Source organism: Annulohypoxylon maeteangense (genome assembly GCF_022496945.1).
Source record: "Annulohypoxylon maeteangense strain CBS 123835 unplaced genomic scaffold GGS22scaffold_2, whole genome shotgun sequence".
NCBI lineage: Eukaryota > Fungi > Ascomycota > Sordariomycetes > Xylariales > Hypoxylaceae > Annulohypoxylon > Annulohypoxylon maeteangense.
Window position 1 is genome coordinate 2,077,369 of NW_025953249.1, and position 17,890 is coordinate 2,095,258.

General features: G+C 46.9%; 5 protein-coding genes across 5 annotated transcripts; 3 read left to right on the plus strand and 2 right to left on the minus strand.

Annotated features, from left to right (window-relative positions):
* Positions 1 to 266: 266 nt before the first annotated feature.
* On the minus strand, positions 267 to 3,572 carry GGS22DRAFT_153311 (Rho GTPase activation protein). Its single transcript, XM_047959828.1, has 3 exons — positions 2,930 to 3,572; positions 2,459 to 2,854; positions 267 to 2,407 (listed from the first exon to the last, which is right to left on the minus strand). Exons 1-3 carry the CDS (start codon positions 2,938 to 2,940, stop codon positions 835 to 837), a joined length of 1,980 nt encoding a protein of 659 aa, XP_047822994.1. The 5' UTR covers positions 2,941 to 3,572; the 3' UTR covers positions 267 to 834.
* Positions 3,573 to 6,742: 3,170 nt separating this feature from the next.
* On the plus strand, positions 6,743 to 8,130 carry GGS22DRAFT_153312 (ribosomal protein L1). The gene is made up of 2 exons (XM_047959829.1): positions 6,743 to 6,856; positions 6,916 to 8,130. The coding sequence occupies exons 1-2, from the start codon at positions 6,791 to 6,793 to the stop codon at positions 8,014 to 8,016; spliced, it is 1,167 nt and encodes a 388-aa protein (XP_047822995.1). The 5' UTR covers positions 6,743 to 6,790; the 3' UTR covers positions 8,017 to 8,130.
* Positions 8,131 to 8,153: 23 nt separating this feature from the next.
* GGS22DRAFT_68174 (alpha/beta-hydrolase) lies at positions 8,154 to 9,486 on the minus strand. Its single transcript, XM_047967776.1, has one exon. It carries the CDS (start codon positions 9,265 to 9,267, stop codon positions 8,290 to 8,292), a length of 978 nt encoding a protein of 325 aa, XP_047822996.1. The 5' UTR covers positions 9,268 to 9,486; the 3' UTR covers positions 8,154 to 8,289.
* A 950-nt stretch (positions 9,487 to 10,436) lies between these two features.
* GGS22DRAFT_153314 (cyclin-like protein) lies at positions 10,437 to 12,398 on the plus strand. Its single transcript, XM_047959830.1, has 3 exons — positions 10,437 to 10,887; positions 10,947 to 11,154; positions 11,215 to 12,398. Exons 1-3 carry the CDS (start codon positions 10,673 to 10,675, stop codon positions 12,079 to 12,081), a joined length of 1,290 nt encoding a protein of 429 aa, XP_047822997.1. The 5' UTR covers positions 10,437 to 10,672; the 3' UTR covers positions 12,082 to 12,398.
* A 1,369-nt stretch (positions 12,399 to 13,767) lies between these two features.
* GGS22DRAFT_153316 (uncharacterized protein) lies at positions 13,768 to 17,780 on the plus strand. Its single transcript, XM_047959831.1, has 4 exons — positions 13,768 to 14,183; positions 14,246 to 14,445; positions 14,545 to 14,892; positions 14,971 to 17,780. Exons 1-4 carry the CDS (start codon positions 14,032 to 14,034, stop codon positions 17,709 to 17,711), a joined length of 3,441 nt encoding a protein of 1,146 aa, XP_047822998.1. The 5' UTR covers positions 13,768 to 14,031; the 3' UTR covers positions 17,712 to 17,780.
* Positions 17,781 to 17,890: the final 110 nt, after the last annotated feature.

Here is a 17,890-nt window from a genome sequence, read left to right on the forward strand (position 1 = left end):
GCCTAAGATACTACAAAGTGTTACGGATATACTCAAAATTACACTTAGCACAGTGAAGATATGTATCAAAACATATTATATATATGACTGTATGGCATCTACTACGTATACCAACTTCCAATGATAATTTGAATGTCATGATTTGCTTTCCAACTTCAACAACTTTCTTTAGGTGATCCAATATGTTCATTACCTCATAACATCTACTCACAAATAAGCATTGTGTTGACTCAATCGTCTCTTGCATTTATGAACAATTCATTTATCCTAGAGGTATATTTTCTGGTTAGTCTCATTTTACAAAAGACACGGCGTTGAGACACTAATCGATATATTCTGTACAGTATGACTGGGTTCGTAATATGGTATCGTCGACAAACATTCAAAATCCAACAAACCCACAATACATTGTTACACATTATGAGAACCTTGAAAGCGCCTTGCCGACATGCAAAGCGAAAAATTTGTTCTGCTTGCTGACATCAATAGCGGACAATATCATACGTCCATACGTCCCGTCGTGCATCATCCCAACCTCTTTGGCTTCAAGCCAATGCATGTCTCCACCACCTAGTTCATCCACAACCGCGGTAAATATCTCCTCAACCTCTTCATTGCATGCATGGAATTATGTAATTTGACCGACCCCACGAAGGCCCTGCTTCAACTTCGGCAGAAGAAAAGAAAAGAAAAACGTATGAGGCGACTTGTTATGAGAAAATGCGCCGGGTATCTTCGTATATGTATGCGAAATATTCAATGTCGAGAATGCAAGTCCTTGAAGAAGTATAATGAGTTGGGTATGGGGATACGGCGAAAGATGAAGTCACTGCTTCACCACGCTGCTCTGCTAATCCGCCGAACTCCGACTTGGTCTTGTTTTAGCATATCCGTGTATTCTGCTCTCTTCCGGATGAGAAAAGCGAGCGATAGCATGTAATCTGTCTCGTATTTCCCGGATGAGATGTGCATGAGAGGCTTTATAAGAACACCAGCTAGCCGCTCAGCTGTCATATCGTTCTTTTCTTCAGCCTGTGCGACATCGGCCCACAGATTGAGGAGCAGCTTGAACAGAGTGCGACTAGGTCCTCGGAGACAGCCAAGAGCTTCTTCCCAGAAGTCAATACACTGATCGAGTCGTGTTGCATGGGAGCCCGAGAGTGTAGCCTGTCTTGAGAAGGCAATCCATCGCTTTGCAGCGGTTTCTGGGATTAGCGGCTTAGGGAGTTGCGAGAGGAAGAGTAGGATGAGGTCCGCAGCATCGTATACGCCAAAGTTGTTCCAGTTGACATCTTCGCCGTATGTTGGACCGCTGCTGAAGATCTCCTTTAGCTTTTGTACCCGATAACTATCACCCGGCTCGGCGAAGATATCTGGTGCCTCAACCCCTTCATGCTTCAAGAAGAAGCAACACTTCTGCATACATAAGGGGAAGTCCCTTCGTGATGAACCTCCGTTGCCCGAGTGGTGTGTTTTAGAAGTCCCCTTGGCAGTTTGCATACTCTTTTGAAGTGGTACACCAAAGACCGCATTGGCACTCGGGCCTTCTGGTTCATCCATCATCAACTCCGTATTCCACATCGGTAGTTTCTTGAAAGATACCGATAACCTATGGCTACCCCTTCTGACAAGGCTAGCTTGAATAATTGGGGGTTGCATATCGGATGTGGTACTCGAACTCGTTGATCGTGTGTGAGGTCTACCTTCCGAAATCGCATGTTTAAAGGGTGCGAATATCTTTCCGAATCCCCTACTACTCTTCGTCGTCACGGAAGGCTCCGATTCCGATGGTCGTCCCTCGGAACTTATTTCGGTAACGACGCCGTACGGATTTGTCGGGGAGTCTGGCATGGCCTCGAACGGGGATACCGCATGTTTTCTGGCAAGCTCAAGTCTCTTGATATCTTTTGGCGGCGGAGTCGGCGCACGGCTGGGAACACCTACGAAACTAGCCATCAATTCTTCGATAGTCGGGATTTTCTCGTCTTCGGGGTTGTCTAGCACTTCGTGAAGCGCCCTAAACGCAGGCTCGATAGTTATTTCAATCGCACTGTCGGGTTGGTCCCCCACATAAGCTCCGAACAGTTCGCTCTCTCCTACGTATGCGCCTTGGCCTACGCTTCGGTTCATGCTTCGGTCGATGCTTTTGACACTCTGTTCAGCCTCATGCTCGTCCTCCTTATAGCTGACGATTCTCTCAGTAAATGACATCAAACACGTCATATAATCGTATAGGCTGAATTCGCCCTGTTTCTTCTCGAACTCGCTCGGCAACCGCATCCGCAGCTGACTCATCTCAACTAGAATTCGGGAAACGTCTTCCAAGACTTCGGCGCCATTCTGGTGTCTTTGTATCGTATTTCGTTTATTAGGTTCTATGTCTGAGGTCGCATCTCGGATCGTGGTCCTGTTCACATTTGTTAGCTGCTAATTGGCTGGCGGGCTACATCATACGTACGCTCCGACAAGATCTATCGCAAGACCTAAAACAGCCTTATGCGCCTCTAGGGAGGTTCTGAATGTGGCGATTTCTTTCCTCCCCGTATCCAGCCATTGCGATCTCTTATCCTGCTTCGGTAGTTCGTTGTCGCTAAACGCAGATACTGTTGAATGCAAGTCGTTTACCACAATAGAACAATGCTCGACAACAGCGGGAATGCGTTCTGCCAGCTCCGGAGGGAATAGACCAGCATCTTCCTTCAAGAGATCTAGGACACTTTGCAGCGAGTGCAACTCGCGAGATACGTTATCTACGTCAGACCTGGCTTCCCGAACCTCGCGGACGAAGCCATTAAGAGCACTATCAGCCTTAACAATTATATTGCCAAGAGTAATACAGTCTGTTGTGATAGACCTTTGGATCATCCAAGTCAGTGTTTCGGAAGCTCGAAAAGGACGTTCTGGGGAATTTTGATGAGAGAACACCCACTGAGAATCCATGGTGGTGTTGACCTGCGGTCACCCACTATTCCAAGTTTCTAACGTCCAAAAGCGCAAGGCATCGACCACATATATTACTCGCGATAAAGAGGTGGGAGTCGGTAATAGCTGTACCAAGGTAGGGTGGGGGGTGAAGGATGGCTTTTTTTCTCACACACTCTTCGCCGGAGTCTGGTGTTTGGTGTCCACAAGCGGATAAAAACCTATGATAATGCGGGAGCCTGTCGTCACCGACACAACTAGGCACACCTAAGCCGACCAGGGGTGCTCACCTACTTTACGGATGAGCTTTAAGATTACAGACGGGGGTTCCGAGGTGGGTTGCGGTCGAGTACATATAACGAGATCGAATTTAGAAGTTGGCAAGGAATCTCCAACTTGTACATCTCCCCCTCACAAGATATAGAAGATGGGGTCGATCATCTGACGATGCCAGCTGGAACTCTCTTCTCTACTTGTATGGAATTACTACACACGTGTATGCTTTGGATGTTCGATTTTTTTTCTTATTTTTTTGCTTTATCAACTCTTTCACATCCCATATGAATTCGTTTCCGAAACTAGCATGGACACCCCCGTATTGCCAATCTCCCTTCTTGTAACGTGCCCTTGTTGCGCGGCCAACTTCCCCGCTCACACGTGCAGATTTAGTACTAGGTACATGATCGTAGGAAAAGGCGGAAGAGGCACAGACCCATCTCTTAACGAGCTTGAAGCTTGTTCAAGCTCTTTTTACTTCCGACTTCCAGTGGGTAGCAACCAATGAAGTCGACCGCCGAGATCCACCAGACTATTAAGCTTAGGGTCGCACTGCAGCCGACATCTGCAACCTATTTCCAGGTTGCCAACTGGTTTGTTAAAGCTCGATCGAGGTGCCTAGTCCTTGTAGAGGATAAGCACATCTCAGCGACCACAGATTGCGTGGATGGTTTTAGGGACATCCACTATGTTTTCTACAGCTAGGAAAACGAATAGCTTCATGGCCGGCGTTCACATCGTTTGAATAAACTAATTCATCTATCTCAGAATTTGGGCGGGATCGACAAACGTAAACGTCACAAGCCTCGCCCAGCTCCAATCGGACGATTTCTTCAAAAGGGTGTTTTAGGCACTAGATTTTTCTAGTCCATACTATTATAGGGATTGCGGTACTTATTGGTTCATAATCACAAGACGGATCTGACGCTTATTATCGCAGGGTCCTCATTAGTTCAAACTTCTCTACTAGCCGAGTTACCGTAGCCTCTTCAAGATGTGGGCAGTGGTCTGATACTGAAGAGAGATTGCTTAGGTGTTTGTTAGTGCCTTTAAGTGCTATGCGGGCTGGCGGGATACGGTACTTGATAGCCAAGCACTCTATACCCTTGCCATTCAGGTTTTTGATTCCGAAGTTTCCTCGGCAGAGAAAAAAGGCAATAGCTGAAACTGACAGCTAAGAGTCGATGATGATCATGTTTGCTGACAGGACTGCAGGATTAGGAAAGACTCAGAAGGATTCGAACCAACATACCAGCTTTCTAGTCCAAATCTAATATCACCAACCCAAAGTTCCTCAATGTTTTTGACAGGATCTCGGAACATTATTAGATAACCGTAAGCACTTTACTATTTGCAGGTCACAAAAACCCACTCGAAAGCAAGGGCGCCGAATCTTCATTGCAGCGCTCTCATCTAAATATGTAAGTAATTACCTAAATAAAGCTTCCTTTAACTCGGGTTCGGTATCTCTTCTCCCATCCCGGCCACATACCCCATACATACTACATTAGGTAGTATGTATGTACACCTCTTTGACATTGCACTGCATCTATCGTCAAAGATCCTTCAAAAACTCTGTAGTCAGCTTCCTGTAACAAGATCGCCTTCGTGCAGTGGCAGTGTTGCGGCGCGAGGCTCGTACGGCGATTTTTTTCCTGGTTAATTGTCTGTTCCTGTCGCTTGCCTTGCCCCTTACGGCAGCCCACAAAGCTCGCATCACACTATTTATATGGGAGGTAATTCATAGGAAGCGCTACCTCCCAACTGCAGCTGATGGCTCTGATCGTTGGTGGGTTTTTAGTAGGTAATAGCATCTTACACGTAGCATTGGTTTTCTTCGATGTCTTACTATTGCATACCTAGACGGGTCGTTTGTCCTTTTTTTTCTTTAAAAATATGATTCCGTACGAGGATATACTTGTTCTGCGACGTAAGGAATTTGTATACCTGGAAGTTACCTAGCTTTCTTTCAAAAGTTCAACTCGTTTCGATAATTGTTTCTATGACCTGTCATCCCAACGTGACAACCTGTCGATGTGACCGATGGATTGTCACGGCAATTAGCTCGATGTGCGAAGATTGGGAAGCCATCGCATCGTCTCGGCTTCTTATTGGATGGTGAACGCTGATCAACATGAGCATCGCAGATCGACGAAACTCGCCGAGCTCTGGGTCTGCCACCACACCAACGTTTCAACAATACGCTCGGATCGTCTTGATCACTGAACTCTTTTCCAACATCATCATCACACATATGTTGTGCGGCTTTAATGCGCATGTACGCAATCGATGGGATGATCCGTTTACTTACATTAGTGTAACTAATCGTAGATTCTACCGAGTACTTTTCGTTACCCTTGCTGCCTTGTTCTAGATGTTGTATCGTTAATTTTGAGCCGGAATTCCGTAAAAGTACATCGAATCCATAACTTTTTAACTTTCGAAGTTTATGCCTTCTTTCTCCTTTATGGAGATTGCCTACTAGGTATTTCAATATATTTTGCCTACCTACCTACAAGTTCACATGATTGATTACTTCGCAGCTTAGGTAGGCCATGCTGGCTACTTGTTTAAATGTGCCGAAGAGTTCAAATTCAGTCACCCCAGTTGTGTTTACCCCAGACCCTCCAACATGTTTCATCATTTAGGATCGTCTGGAACATGACGACAAGAAAGGTCTGAGCAATATTATACTGCAGCCGATATCAGCCACTTCCGGGTTCAATTTCGGTGAGAAATTGATACAAAGCTCTTCTCCGGTTATGTGGCTGCAGATTTTACTGTTAATACCTAATTAAGCCAGCTTCGCGGCATCATGTACCTCTCTACCTTAGCTGCCAGGACTGAGCGATTTCTCACCGAAGAACTGTGAAACAACCGTCAAGGAAAGATTCGTATTCACACCCCGCCCAGCCCGTCCAAGGTGTCAACCCCCTATCCAAAGTACGAATGTCGGCAGTTCACCTGAACTTCTTAATAATGACACCACCTTTACACCTCGGCACCGACAGCCAATGTACGGTTTTATCATCTGCGAGGCAAGAGAAAAGACGGCAACCCAGCGGGCATCTTTTCCCTAGCGGTGATGGTAGTTAAGTGACTTGAAGCGAAGCGAGAACTACAGAGCCAACCATAGGCATAATATCGAATTTAAGTAATTGAGAATTACTAATCGCAGATGCAGCGTACTGTTCGTATCTTTCAAAGTTTAAATTATTTATCATATTTCGAGTCTTATTCTTGAAGTAATACTTCAAAATATAGGTATTTAATTATACATTATTCACCTGGAAGAGACTTCTTCGACTGTAAAAGCTCTTAGAGCGAGTGAATGCATTAATAGCAATGACCTAAAAGGGGATTAATTTGATGAATGCTCAAACATGATTGGTCATTCTATCAAATATGCTGAGTGGCAGGGATACTGGATCTAATTCGAGTCTAGTGAAAACGCTTGGACCAGTTCCGAAAATTCTGCCCCACGCTAAGATAAGTTAGATAACAAGATTGCTGAAAGCCAAAAAAATTATCAATTTGCGATTAACGAGTGAAGACGGAACAGCTTCAATCAACAAAGTTCATCGTCATCGCAATGGCTCCTTCTAAATCAGTCACTCTGCGTAGTGAGACTGCGGTCTCACTAGTAGACCCAGATCAGGTTCGTATACTTTCCAATCTTCACTTTTGTAATATCGTCTTGTCCTAATTTTTCCATAGAGTCTGAAAGCTTCCAAGGCGCTGTTGGCGCATATGAAAAAAGCTTCGAAGGAGAAGGCCGCCAATGCAGAGAAGAAAGACCTCCTAGCAGATCCCGAAGATGAAGAAGGCTCCAAGGAAACACCTATCTGGCTTACCCTCACCACGAAGCGCCACATCTCCGACTCCCGAAGCCTCAAGCCTGGCAAGATCGTCCTTCCTCACTCTCTGAATACCGACCCCGAAATAGGCATATGTCTGATCACCGCCGAACCCCAGCGCCACTACAAGAACCTAGTCGCGTCCGACGACTTCCCAGCCGACCTGCGCAAGCGAGTCACGCGCGTGATCGACGTCGGAAAGCTGAAAGCCAAGTTCAAGACGTTCGAGGCCCAGCGCAAGCTCTTCGCCGAGCACGACGTGTTCCTAGGCGACACGAGAATAATCAACCGGCTGCCGGGCGTCCTCGGAAAGACGTTCTACAAGACGACGGCGAAGCGGCCGATCCCGGTGGAGATACAGGCACGCGTGCCAAAGACGGACGGGAAGAGGGTCAAGCGCACGAAGGACGCCAACACGCCGAACGCGTGCACATCGGCGCAACTAGCGGGCGAGATCGAGCGCGCCGTGGGCGCCGCCCTCATCAACCTGTCGCCAACGGTCAACACGGCCGTCCGCGTCGGACACGCCGGCTGGACCGCCGAGCAGATCGCGGAGAACGTCGACGTCGTGGCGAAGACGCTCGTGGAGAAGTTCGTGCCGGGCAAGTGGAAGAACGTGAAGAGCATCTACGTCAAGGGCCCCGAGACGGCGGCCCTGCCGATCTGGCTGACGGACGAGCTGTGGCTGGAGCAGAAGGACGTCGTTGCCGACGGCTCGGACGAGGCTAAGGCCATTATTGCGGGCGAGAAGGCGAATATTGGGAAGAAACGAAAGTCGCTGGAGGGACAGCCCGAGGAAGCTGAGCCTGTTGCGAAGAAGGCTAAGAAGACGAAGGCTGCTAAGGTTGATAAGGATAAGTTGCCCGAGAGCGACGACACGAAGCTGGATAAGGAGATTGCGGACAGGAAAGCGGCGCTGAAGAAGCAGAAGAAGGCGGCGAAGAAGGCTCTGGAGGTTTAGGGATTCTTGTTAGGTCATCCATCGTATGTGCATAGATGTGACAACGGGAGTTTGGGGTCTACTAGCATAGGCTTTGAAGAACAAATCAACGGCGTACGGCGGGAACAGGTATAAAAGTTTCTTAATCAAGAGATTTATTCCATGGTTATACGTTACATTAATCCATCAACCCCACGTCGCTGCTGCTGCTGCTGCATAATCGTGATCCCTATCCAGACCTCCGTAGGTACCCAGGAATTACTAAAGACATACATTGCTGAATTTGCTGAGCGTTTATAGCTCGCCTATTTCCTCGTCGTCCTTCGAAGAGGTCTTCTTGAAGGGGCCGAAGAATTCACTAAATGCCTCCTCCAGTACTTCGTCCGTTAATTGCATGTGGTTTCCAGGAGTAGTCTTGAACTTCAGTCCACCCTTTCTGTCAAGGGCCTTTAGACCAATCCAGTCTTCGGTGTATATCGGACGCGCCCTTAGTGGCGTGACCTCTGTGCCGTTAACCTCGTCGAACCAACCGGTTTCCTTCGGAATGACGGTTGTGTCGTCGTCGAAGAGGTACATGACCAGGTTCTCCAGACTCGCTATGTTCTTCGCGTAAGTCTCGTTCTTGACCGTACGCTCGTTGTTGATGTCGGCGAGGAAGTTGGAGTTCTCGAGGTAGCTGTCGAGGTCGGCGGGGTCGCGGAAGTATTGCGCGGGCACGAGCCGGCTCTGCAGCCACGAGCTCCAGGTATTACCGTGGAGAAGGGCCATGGCACCCTTGCATAGCCAGTCGGCCGCTGAGCAGGCCTTGTAGTCGATGATGCCGTTATGCTGGCTCCCGAACGTTACGAGTGTTCGCACAGGCGGAAAGTTGCATCTCTCGACGTAACCCCGCAGAAACTGTCCACCCTGGCTGAAGCCTACGGCATCGATGGCTGGCGCTGTCGATAGGATGGGATGCGAGGCTAAGTCGTCGCATACCTTGGCGATCTGATCCGTTACGTTGCCGTAGAAGGTCGCGGTTCGGTCGTTGGAGGGGCTCTCGTCTAGGCGCACGTAGTAGACTAGCGTGCCTGGATTCACCTTCTCGACTAACGCGCCGACGGACTGCAGGCCTTCTGCAGAAAAGGTATCGCCGAGGCCATGCCAGATTACGACAGGTAAAGGCGTGTCGTTTTCATCGTCCGCGGTAGACTTGAAGGGCGTGGGGTTTGCTAGGACGTGGAGGGCGGATGCGAGAGATAGAAACACAGGTAATTTTCGTAAAATAGCCATCTTGTCGACGGAAGCGCAAAACTCGTGATGATGGCCAGAAAATGCTAAAATGACATATTATGAGCTGTGGGATATTTAGATTTGATGGGATTTGGATGAAGGAACGAAGATGAAACTTTGGAAGGTAGAGACGAAAGGAGAGTTGAGGTGGCTGTGTATCGTATTTGCGATCAGGAGCCCTGGCTGGCCTCGGGACCTTCCAAGGGTTGCGTGCAATGGGTAAGGTTGCTGCAATGTTAAACTTCGAGGCTGTGAAAGCTTGTTTTATTGGCTGAAGCTTCCTAAGCCGCCACGCGGCCAAGCTGCCGAAAACAGAACACCACTATTCTTATTATTTGGTATCGGTGCGATATCTCACGATTGATGATGGTCTCGGATCGGGGTTTGGTAACCATCTACAATAGATTCCGGTCAGTTTTTGTAAATATTAGGTAGTCATGTCAATATATTCTTCCTCAAGCATGGATATTTCTTTCTTCTTCCCGTTTTCTTCTCTCTTCTTCCTCATGCAGATGCATCACACATCACAAATGCACACCCATCCAGTAATTCTCCAACATTCATTCTGCAAACTCCCTTATCCATCACGTTTAGTAAATATGCACCCATGTTCATTTGGAAGTGGTGTCCTTATTAATTAGCACCAGCCTTATTTGAGTATATTTTGTTACTGTTGGTTTCTTTCGATTGGCTGAAGGTGATAAATATTATGAAGATGGATTTGGAGAAACATCGCTATCGAACCCCTGCGGCGATTGATATTGTGGGTCTTCAGAGTTTAGAACCCACACGGACCGGGTCGACTGCCAATGCGGGATGGGATAGAAGGGCAGGAGGGGCTGGACCCCAGCAAGCTCCTGGACTTTAGGGACGGCCAAACTATGTTCCTCCGCTAGATATGCCTAGATTCTACTATCCGCCTCCAACGCTGCGACCGAATCCATTATCACCGAATTTACCACCACCGATACCACCACAACCTTCAGGGCAACCTCTTCGACAAAATCCCGCCTATAGCTACCAGACTACGGCAGCTATTGTTTCAAATAACCCATGGGACTTTTCTAACTTCAGCAATCATCTCAATTCGATTCCCCAAGGTCATAAAATTGTCCCACCTAAGCTTTCTAGCTATCCTCCATTTGGCCCTTCTGGTTACGCCCCTGATGCCACTATTCTAAAAGCACGGAATTTCGAAGAGGTCGAGGAGGGAGAACCGGAGGACTCTTATAGGCGTTACGAACGTGGTGAACCCATTACTTCGTCCAAAAATCCTCCTGTTGATGACGGTTCGGACGACCTCGACGCTACCATTACCGTTCAATTTTATGCCGCTGGTGTTGAAGGCACGTGTGACAAGCTGTCTAAGTTGACGTTGAAATTGGCACCGAATACCTCCGGAAACATGGCGCCGAGTCACGGGTTTAATAATGGCGCGATGGAATCTCGAGGACTCACTGCCGGCCCCGACTTAGGAACCATCAAAGTTGGCCATCAGTACATCTGCGAATGTCATATTGGTCGCATGTTTTCTGAGAGACGGCTGGATCCTGCCAGAGAGGCTAATTACCGTCTCCAAGGTATCCAAGTTATCCAGTCTACTAGAGAGGCTCTCTTGCTGTGAGTCACACCCCGTCATGTCTCATATATCCGGACTAATAATTAATAATTACTCCTAGACCAGTCAAGACTTACAATACCGCGTGTACTCTGTACCATCGCTTCCGCCTAGATCATCCTACCCCCGATTACAATTATACCGATGCTGCTCTGGCCTCTCTTTTTGTGGCATGTAAGATCGAGGATACGTTGAAGAAGTCGCGCGAGGTTCTATGCGCTCACCACAACCTCAAGAACCCGGATCATCCGACTACTCAGGACGACAAGGTTAGTCGATTTTTTCACATCTCTTTCTACACAATCGATATGAACTAACTTAAAACGTAGATTTTTGATCAGTCGTCCAAAGTACTCATCGGGATTGAGCGATTCATGGTCGAAGCGATCAATTTTGACTTCCGTGTCCGGTACCCTCAGAAGATTATTGCTAAGATCGTTAAGAAAGTTCTTGCCCCCCCGGCTGATATCTCGGACTTCATCCCAACAGCATTGAAGATGTCTATTGACCTATATATGACCTATGCGCCGCTTAAGCATAGCTCATACACCTGTGCTCTTGTAATTGTTCAGCTGACAGCCTTAATCACTAACCAATTCCATGATGAATTTGGAAGTATGAATCCACTTGATTGGCACACCGACGATAACTGTGTAGCTGAAGTCATGCTCGATCTTCTCGATCTCTACACGCAGCATGGCAAGGCTACCAAGGTTGGCCCCGAGTTTGATTTACAAGTTTTCATCGATGTCCAGATCAGGGTAAACCAGTATTCTGAACGGGCGGGCCTTTCGCGCTATGTGAATCAATGCAAGGAATGTCAATCGACTATTCCGCCTCCCACTCCGTCATCAGACTCACCTATGTCATTGAACACACCTTCCGCGTCAGGCACCAGCACTATTAAGCGCGGGCTTAAGGTTGCTGATGGAGGTACAACGCGATTCATTTTCGATGCAGACGAGGCCGTCCAAGAGAAGAGGACATACAACGAGTATAACATGGACGAGTTTGAAGAGTGGGAAGAAGAGTTCGAAGAGCCGATTCCGGATCCTCGCGACGACCGTCGTCATGAGCCTCGCGGTCCCAGAGGACCTCGTGGTCATGGACGAGGTCACGGCCGAGGTGGATTTGATCCCGGCTGGACGCCACGTAACCGTCATGACCGTCGTCGTCGCGGCGGCGGTTTCTATTAATAGTCTTGTCCCCGCGATAGGAATATACGCGACGGTGAAACTAAGTCTCCCTTCCTCTGGGACGTGGAAAAATTCATGTATTTGATTCGGTGGTTTGACTTGGTTTATGTTTGCATTTGACGGAGTACGGATTGATACCCTCTTCTGGAATTCTCGTGGCGGAAAAGTATTGGCGGGCGCGTTAGTCCTGCGAATTTCATGGGGGGTGGTTGTCATGTGTATGGCATAGGTTTGCTAGACTAGCTTCTTCAGGTCGCAATTCTCGCGATATAGCTTCACATATGCACGTAGCTAATATTACGCTGTCGTTTCCCCTATCTGTAGCTACGAAGTTTCAAGTGGTTTGAATTTTTGTTTAGCTCTATCTGGGGAGTGTTAGGTATGTTAGTCCTAATGTTTAATCCTTAGGTACGATTAAGCCCCTTTCTTTCCCCACAATTTACTTTTCTCTTCAGGCGAATCTCTTTGCTTAAGTATCATTGATTGTATCTAGGTTCAATTGGGGAAGGGTGGGTTATCTACATGACCAGACGGTTCAGATCCCAGACGAGCGCCCCTGACCGACACTCTTCATATATATACAGCGTATCTCTATCGATCCTCGTTCCCATCATCCTCCCGATCTACCTGAAATGCTAAAATATCCCTTTTGGAGTAGGCGATACGGATCCGATCTATTGGATAGTGCCGTTTCGGTTTTCAACGGTATACACGATATCTATCGCGATAGATAATCCTAGGCCGTAATAGAACCCGCTGTTAAGGGCTCACGCATGTACAGTATCAAGTTGAGATTCACGATGGCGGGTTGTAAAGTTAACATTAGGCATGGAAGATGACCGAACCATGAATGTTTCGATCCTTATGTTCCTCTATATGTCATCTATATTAGCCATCGGAAGCTCCTTTCACGCAGCAGGCGCGTAGGTACGAACTGTGGTATATAAGAATCCGCTTTCGAGTGAATCCAAGTCATCAAGCCTCGTAATTGGCTCCAGTGGGATAGTTAAGCTTGAATCCGGTGGCTGTTTCTTACGTCGGCGGATTAGTCGTATAAGGAAACCAAGACCTGGGAGAAGACACATTGTAAGAAGGGTGACTATGCCAACGATGGTCTCATTCGTTAACATCATCTACATTGAGAATCCTTGGATGCCCGGTCGTGAGTGAATGAAAGAAAAGGGATGTTTTGTGTTTATTGGCTTTATGGGTCAGCGGGTATTACGGTGATGCTTCAACCTACCTAGGGACGACAAGGTAGGTTTATATATTCATGCCGCTGTCGTAACCGGTATGTAGGTATTGACTAAAGCTTCTCTCGAGACATGCAAAGAGAGTCAGGTACCTAAAGAAGTCAGGGCGTAAGAAATGGTACCTAGAGTTCGAGGCTATGATAGCTTCCTAAGGTAGACAGACACCTACATGTAGGTACCTACTAGGTACTTACTAAGTACACTCTAGCGCCATAGATTTTGGACAAGATTTTGGACAAGATTCTGGACAGCACAGCGGATTGATCCATGCTCTTGTGGCGTGCATATACACATTTCACTGCCTCTGCCTCCAAACCAGTTATATGTCGCCGTTCAAAGGAAGATGGCACAACCCGCTTGAGGGCTGATTGTCCGTACGTTTTTCATTTCACCGCCCCAATAAAAATACACCGGATTTACCACCAGAAATTGGACAGCATATTCTAAATAGTGTCACATGTATAAAGCCACCATAGACCGGACAGTATTATACACTCCGTTAGAGGTAGCCTTAGCCTACGTAATTGATGAAGAATAGGAGATGATAAGGCCGCCACCTTCACGCGGTGTAACACTACCTACCTAGAGCCTACCGCTCTAGACAGATGAGCCTGAAGCCTTGAACTTTTATAGCCCCTTACCCCTCTTCATTGATTTTTTCAACTCTACTAAACGTCAATTCTACACCTCCGTGGTTATGGCTTCTACACACCCGCCCTTCACAGATTCCTCAGGAGAAATATGGGAGCAAAATGAATCCATCATCCGGCAACTCTACGAGACTGAGAGGAAAACACTCAAGGAAGTGAAACAGGTCATGGAGAGTGAACACGGATTCCCTATCACCCCGTACGTACTAGGCAGACCTCAGTTGTGATGTGCTTCCACAGGGTTGCTAACGAAGCCAACAGTCTATCGACTTACGAAACAAAGCTGCGGGATAGGTTAGGTCTACGTAAAAAACTCAAGAAAGCAGACTGGGTCGCAGTGCATCATCATTATTTATCCAGAGATGGCAAAGACACCGGAATCTATCTTAACGGAACACGCATTCCCTGGAAAAAGGCGTGGAAGGAGATAAGAAGATCGGGGGCCCGATCAGCAAACAAATGTGCGTGATTTCATCTGAACATAGGCATTCTAGTTGTATCCTGCATGAATGTCGTATCTCTAGTGTTCGTCAAATTCTAACGGGGTTGATATCGTCTAGGCCAACATGCTAGACTCCCGACCGGCATCGTGGTGAGGACACCATCTCCTGTTACGGAACCCCTCGTGCTTCGACCTTCACCGGAATATCGAGAGGAATCTCCAGCGCAATCTCCGATAGTTTTGGTCTCTCTATCTACGGATCCATTTACTCCTCAATCCTCTAGGACTCATGTTTCCGAGCCACAAGATATAATACGATTACTCCAGGGTCATCAGAATCTATGCGTCTCGATACATGACTCGAACTGGGAATCTAGGACGTCCAGCTCTTTTCAGCTTGCCTTAGAAGAAAATGTTGTTGCTCTCCAAAATATTCCATGGGTCTTGTTCAAGAATGAGCTACTTTGTAAGTACCTATCTGTACAATGTCTTATAGTCTTATCACGTACGTATCTGTTAGCCTGGACTAATGAATGGATTCTAGCGATTACCCATGGGCTTGAATTTGACCCTACAAGCGACTTCGTAGGCGGCCTACTCAGTAACATTGATTCATCTGGGCTTTTAGGATTTACGCCAACATCGCCTATGTTCTGCTTTTTGAAAGCACTGGACCCAGCACCTACAACTTCGGTATCCACGTGGAATACGAATGCCCATTACCTTCTAGCAGAAGCAATCTATCTGATATCTAACAATCTACTAGATACTCGCTGCGAAAGCTTCCATAGAGGCCCCCCAATTTGCCCTGACATTATCCAACTTCTACTTCTGCGAACACCCAAAATAGTCCTACTTGGTTTGTTCCAGTGCAACCTTCCTACTATAAGGGCTGTTTGGGAAGTATTGGTATACCATGCTGGATTACATGGTTATAAGGATGTTTTCATTCTTTTGATAGAAATTGGACTTCGGCATTCTGGATGGGTCCTTTCCAATGGCTATTACCATCTTGCCGCTGCTGCTTCAATGGATGCACTCAACGTTATTCAGGATCTACTTAAAACTGGAGTTAGTCTTGATTTCTACTTTAAGACACCTTATTCAATAAGGGTAATGCCAATCATCGAGGCAGCTGCTACTGGGAATATGGAGTGTGTAAAGTTATTGCTAGGGGTGTGCGATGTTAACCACTGCATATACACCAACATACACCAAACAACAGGACCTCCTAGAATGAATCGCGATTGCATCGTTAAACCGTCTATCTTTCAATCATTCCTAGGCGCTTTATTCAGCAGGCGAATTGTTGCAGAGCTAAGACGAGACCACGCATATCTACATAATTCTTTTTCTCAAACGAAATCGGGGTTACTTTTGATCGATCTTGACTTGGATAACGAGCAATGGAGCCAAACCCTGGACATATTTCTGAACAGTGGAGCTAACGTCGACTTGACTTGGGGCGTTGTGGAGGATGTAGTGAATGGCATTTACGAAGATTATCCAATTCCGGTTGAATGGCGCCCGACAATCTTGGAAGGAACTTATTATCTCGATTTGAATATTTTCAAAAGATTACTCCCGTACAGCTCCCAAGCAACCAACCATATTACTCGACCAGGTGTCTGCCTTTCGGCGAAACGAGGCACGGATGCATTACTCGAATACTTGACATCAAAACCAACGGATGCCCAATTCGACCGCATCAAATTTCTAGAATTGGCCCTTGTTGAACAATTCACGATGCAAAATTCAGGTGCTGATATCGATGTCGTTCGAGCACTTATTAAATTCGGAGTCGATCTAAAACTTCCCTCACTGTCGTTGCCTGCCAGCCATCTTTTCTACCTCTTAATGGAGAAGGCTCGAAGATCTGGCTTCTATGAGGGGCTTCACGATATTTTAAACCTCCTTCTGCAGTCAGGGATAGGCATAGATCCGGAAGTCTTAGAAGCCGGAGTCGAGGAAAACGGAATTGACATTTTACTAATTCTTTCCCGTCATACAGATATCAGCAAGAGTGGTGCAAAAGCATTATTGAAAGCAGCTCGTTTCGACAATTATGAAGCTGTTTCGTGGTTGCTTGAGGCTGGCGTGGACATCAATGCAGTGGTCGAAATCAACTCTGAACCCTGGAGTATCATTGCTTTGGCGACTATAGCTACTTGCGAACTATTCCCTGATACTAAACGTGCGCGCGACACCGCAAGCTACGAAATGCTTAAATACTTGATTGATCATGGTGCAATGTTGAAAATCCATCCAGATGATCTGAACGCGTTCGACTTTCTACACCGCATCCTCTCTCACTCTTCAATTAATCTATTCCCTGACACACTAAGGCTCCTGTTAAACACGATTGTGAACCAGCATGACCTATCGAAACCTGGTGTATGCCTATTGGAACCATGTCTTCGTCAAGACCCCGACCTTGCGGATCAAGAACAACGTGGCTTGTACGATGTTCCGGTGGAGAATAAATTAGCAAGTTATGAACTACTTCTTAGGCACGGTGTCCCAGTCAGAGATAGCCATGTATTAGCAGCTCTAATATTGTATGAAGCCCGGCATGAGTTAATCCAGGAGACCCTGAATGCGGGCGTAGATATCAACGCATATTTTCATTTCTACATATGCGCTTGGAAAAGCCATACACGCTCATTTTCTCCGATTCAAGCGGCTGCCTCTATAGGCAATCGATTGTTGGTTGATCAACTGATACGCAAGGGATCCGATATCAATCAGCCTGCACTAGGAATTCGAGGATTAACGGCTTTACAGGCTGCGTGTGCATGGCATCCAACATTGCCACAACGAAAAAAGGACAAATTAAGCTTAATTCAACTCTTGATCGAGAATGGGGCTGATGTTAACGCACCTGGGGAACCTGGCTATCCAGGAAGAACGGCTTTGTACATGGCTGCTGAAAGCGGTGATTTGGAGACTGCACTTTTATTAATTCATTACAAAGCCGACTTGAACCCATTTTCTGGCATAGGAAACGAAAGTATATTAGATCATGCGGCACGCAGAGGCGGGATTGATATGGTCCAGTTGCTGTTGATTGTCGGGGCCATGAGTTCTGACCCGGGGAGAACTGGATACGACGGAGCAATTAAAATTGCGGAAAAGGATAATCACTTTGCTGTTGCTGATCTGATAAGACGACATGCTGAAAATGATATCAAAATATATGGCGCAAGTTTGGCGATGAGCTTCCAGAATAACACTGAGAGCGCGCTGCGAGAAATTGAGGATGTGATAGCTTTACAGGAGTCATAGGGATTAGGTAGTTGTAATATTCCTTGAGCTTTCTCTATCTACCTACCGAATATCTCTTTACCTACCTAATTGGCCATGTATTTAACGTCATGAAGTAACTGTCTTGAACGAGCTGAGCGATCGTACGCGCCGTGGAACCGTCAATATATATACTACCTATCTGCCTAGGTAGGTAACCT

What these genes read in the sequence shown, in the direction of transcription:
- GGS22DRAFT_153316 (XM_047959831.1), top strand. Translation starts at nt 14,032, where the DNA reads ATGGCTTCTACACACCCGCCCTTCACAGATTCCTCAGGAGAAATATGG. An exon ending in CACGGATTCCCTATCACCCC is followed by an intron (nt 14,184 to 14,245) that starts GTACGTACTAGG and finishes CGAAGCCAACAG; the next exon opens with TCTATCGACTTACGAAACAA. An exon ending in GTTCAAGAATGAGCTACTTT is followed by an intron (nt 14,893 to 14,970) that starts GTAAGTACCTAT and finishes AATGGATTCTAG; the next exon opens with CGATTACCCATGGGCTTGAA.
- GGS22DRAFT_153314 (XM_047959830.1), top strand. Translation starts at nt 10,673, where the DNA reads ATGGCGCCGAGTCACGGGTTTAATAATGGCGCGATGGAATCTCGAGGA. An exon ending in ACTAGAGAGGCTCTCTTGCT is followed by an intron (nt 10,888 to 10,946) that starts GTGAGTCACACC and finishes AATTACTCCTAG; the next exon opens with ACCAGTCAAGACTTACAATA. An exon ending in CGACTACTCAGGACGACAAG is followed by an intron (nt 11,155 to 11,214) that starts GTTAGTCGATTT and finishes CTTAAAACGTAG; the next exon opens with ATTTTTGATCAGTCGTCCAA.
- GGS22DRAFT_68174 (XM_047967776.1), bottom strand. Translation starts at nt 9,267, where the DNA reads ATGGCTATTTTACGAAAATTACCTGTGTTTCTATCTCTCGCATCCGCC.
- GGS22DRAFT_153311 (XM_047959828.1), bottom strand. An exon ending in GCGATAGATCTTGTCGGAGC is followed by an intron (nt 2,408 to 2,458) that starts GTACGTATGATG and finishes AAATGTGAACAG; the next exon opens with GACCACGATCCGAGATGCGA.
- GGS22DRAFT_153312 (XM_047959829.1), top strand. Translation starts at nt 6,791, where the DNA reads ATGGCTCCTTCTAAATCAGTCACTCTGCGTAGTGAGACTGCGGTCTCA. An exon ending in CACTAGTAGACCCAGATCAG is followed by an intron (nt 6,857 to 6,915) that starts GTTCGTATACTT and finishes ATTTTTCCATAG; the next exon opens with AGTCTGAAAGCTTCCAAGGC.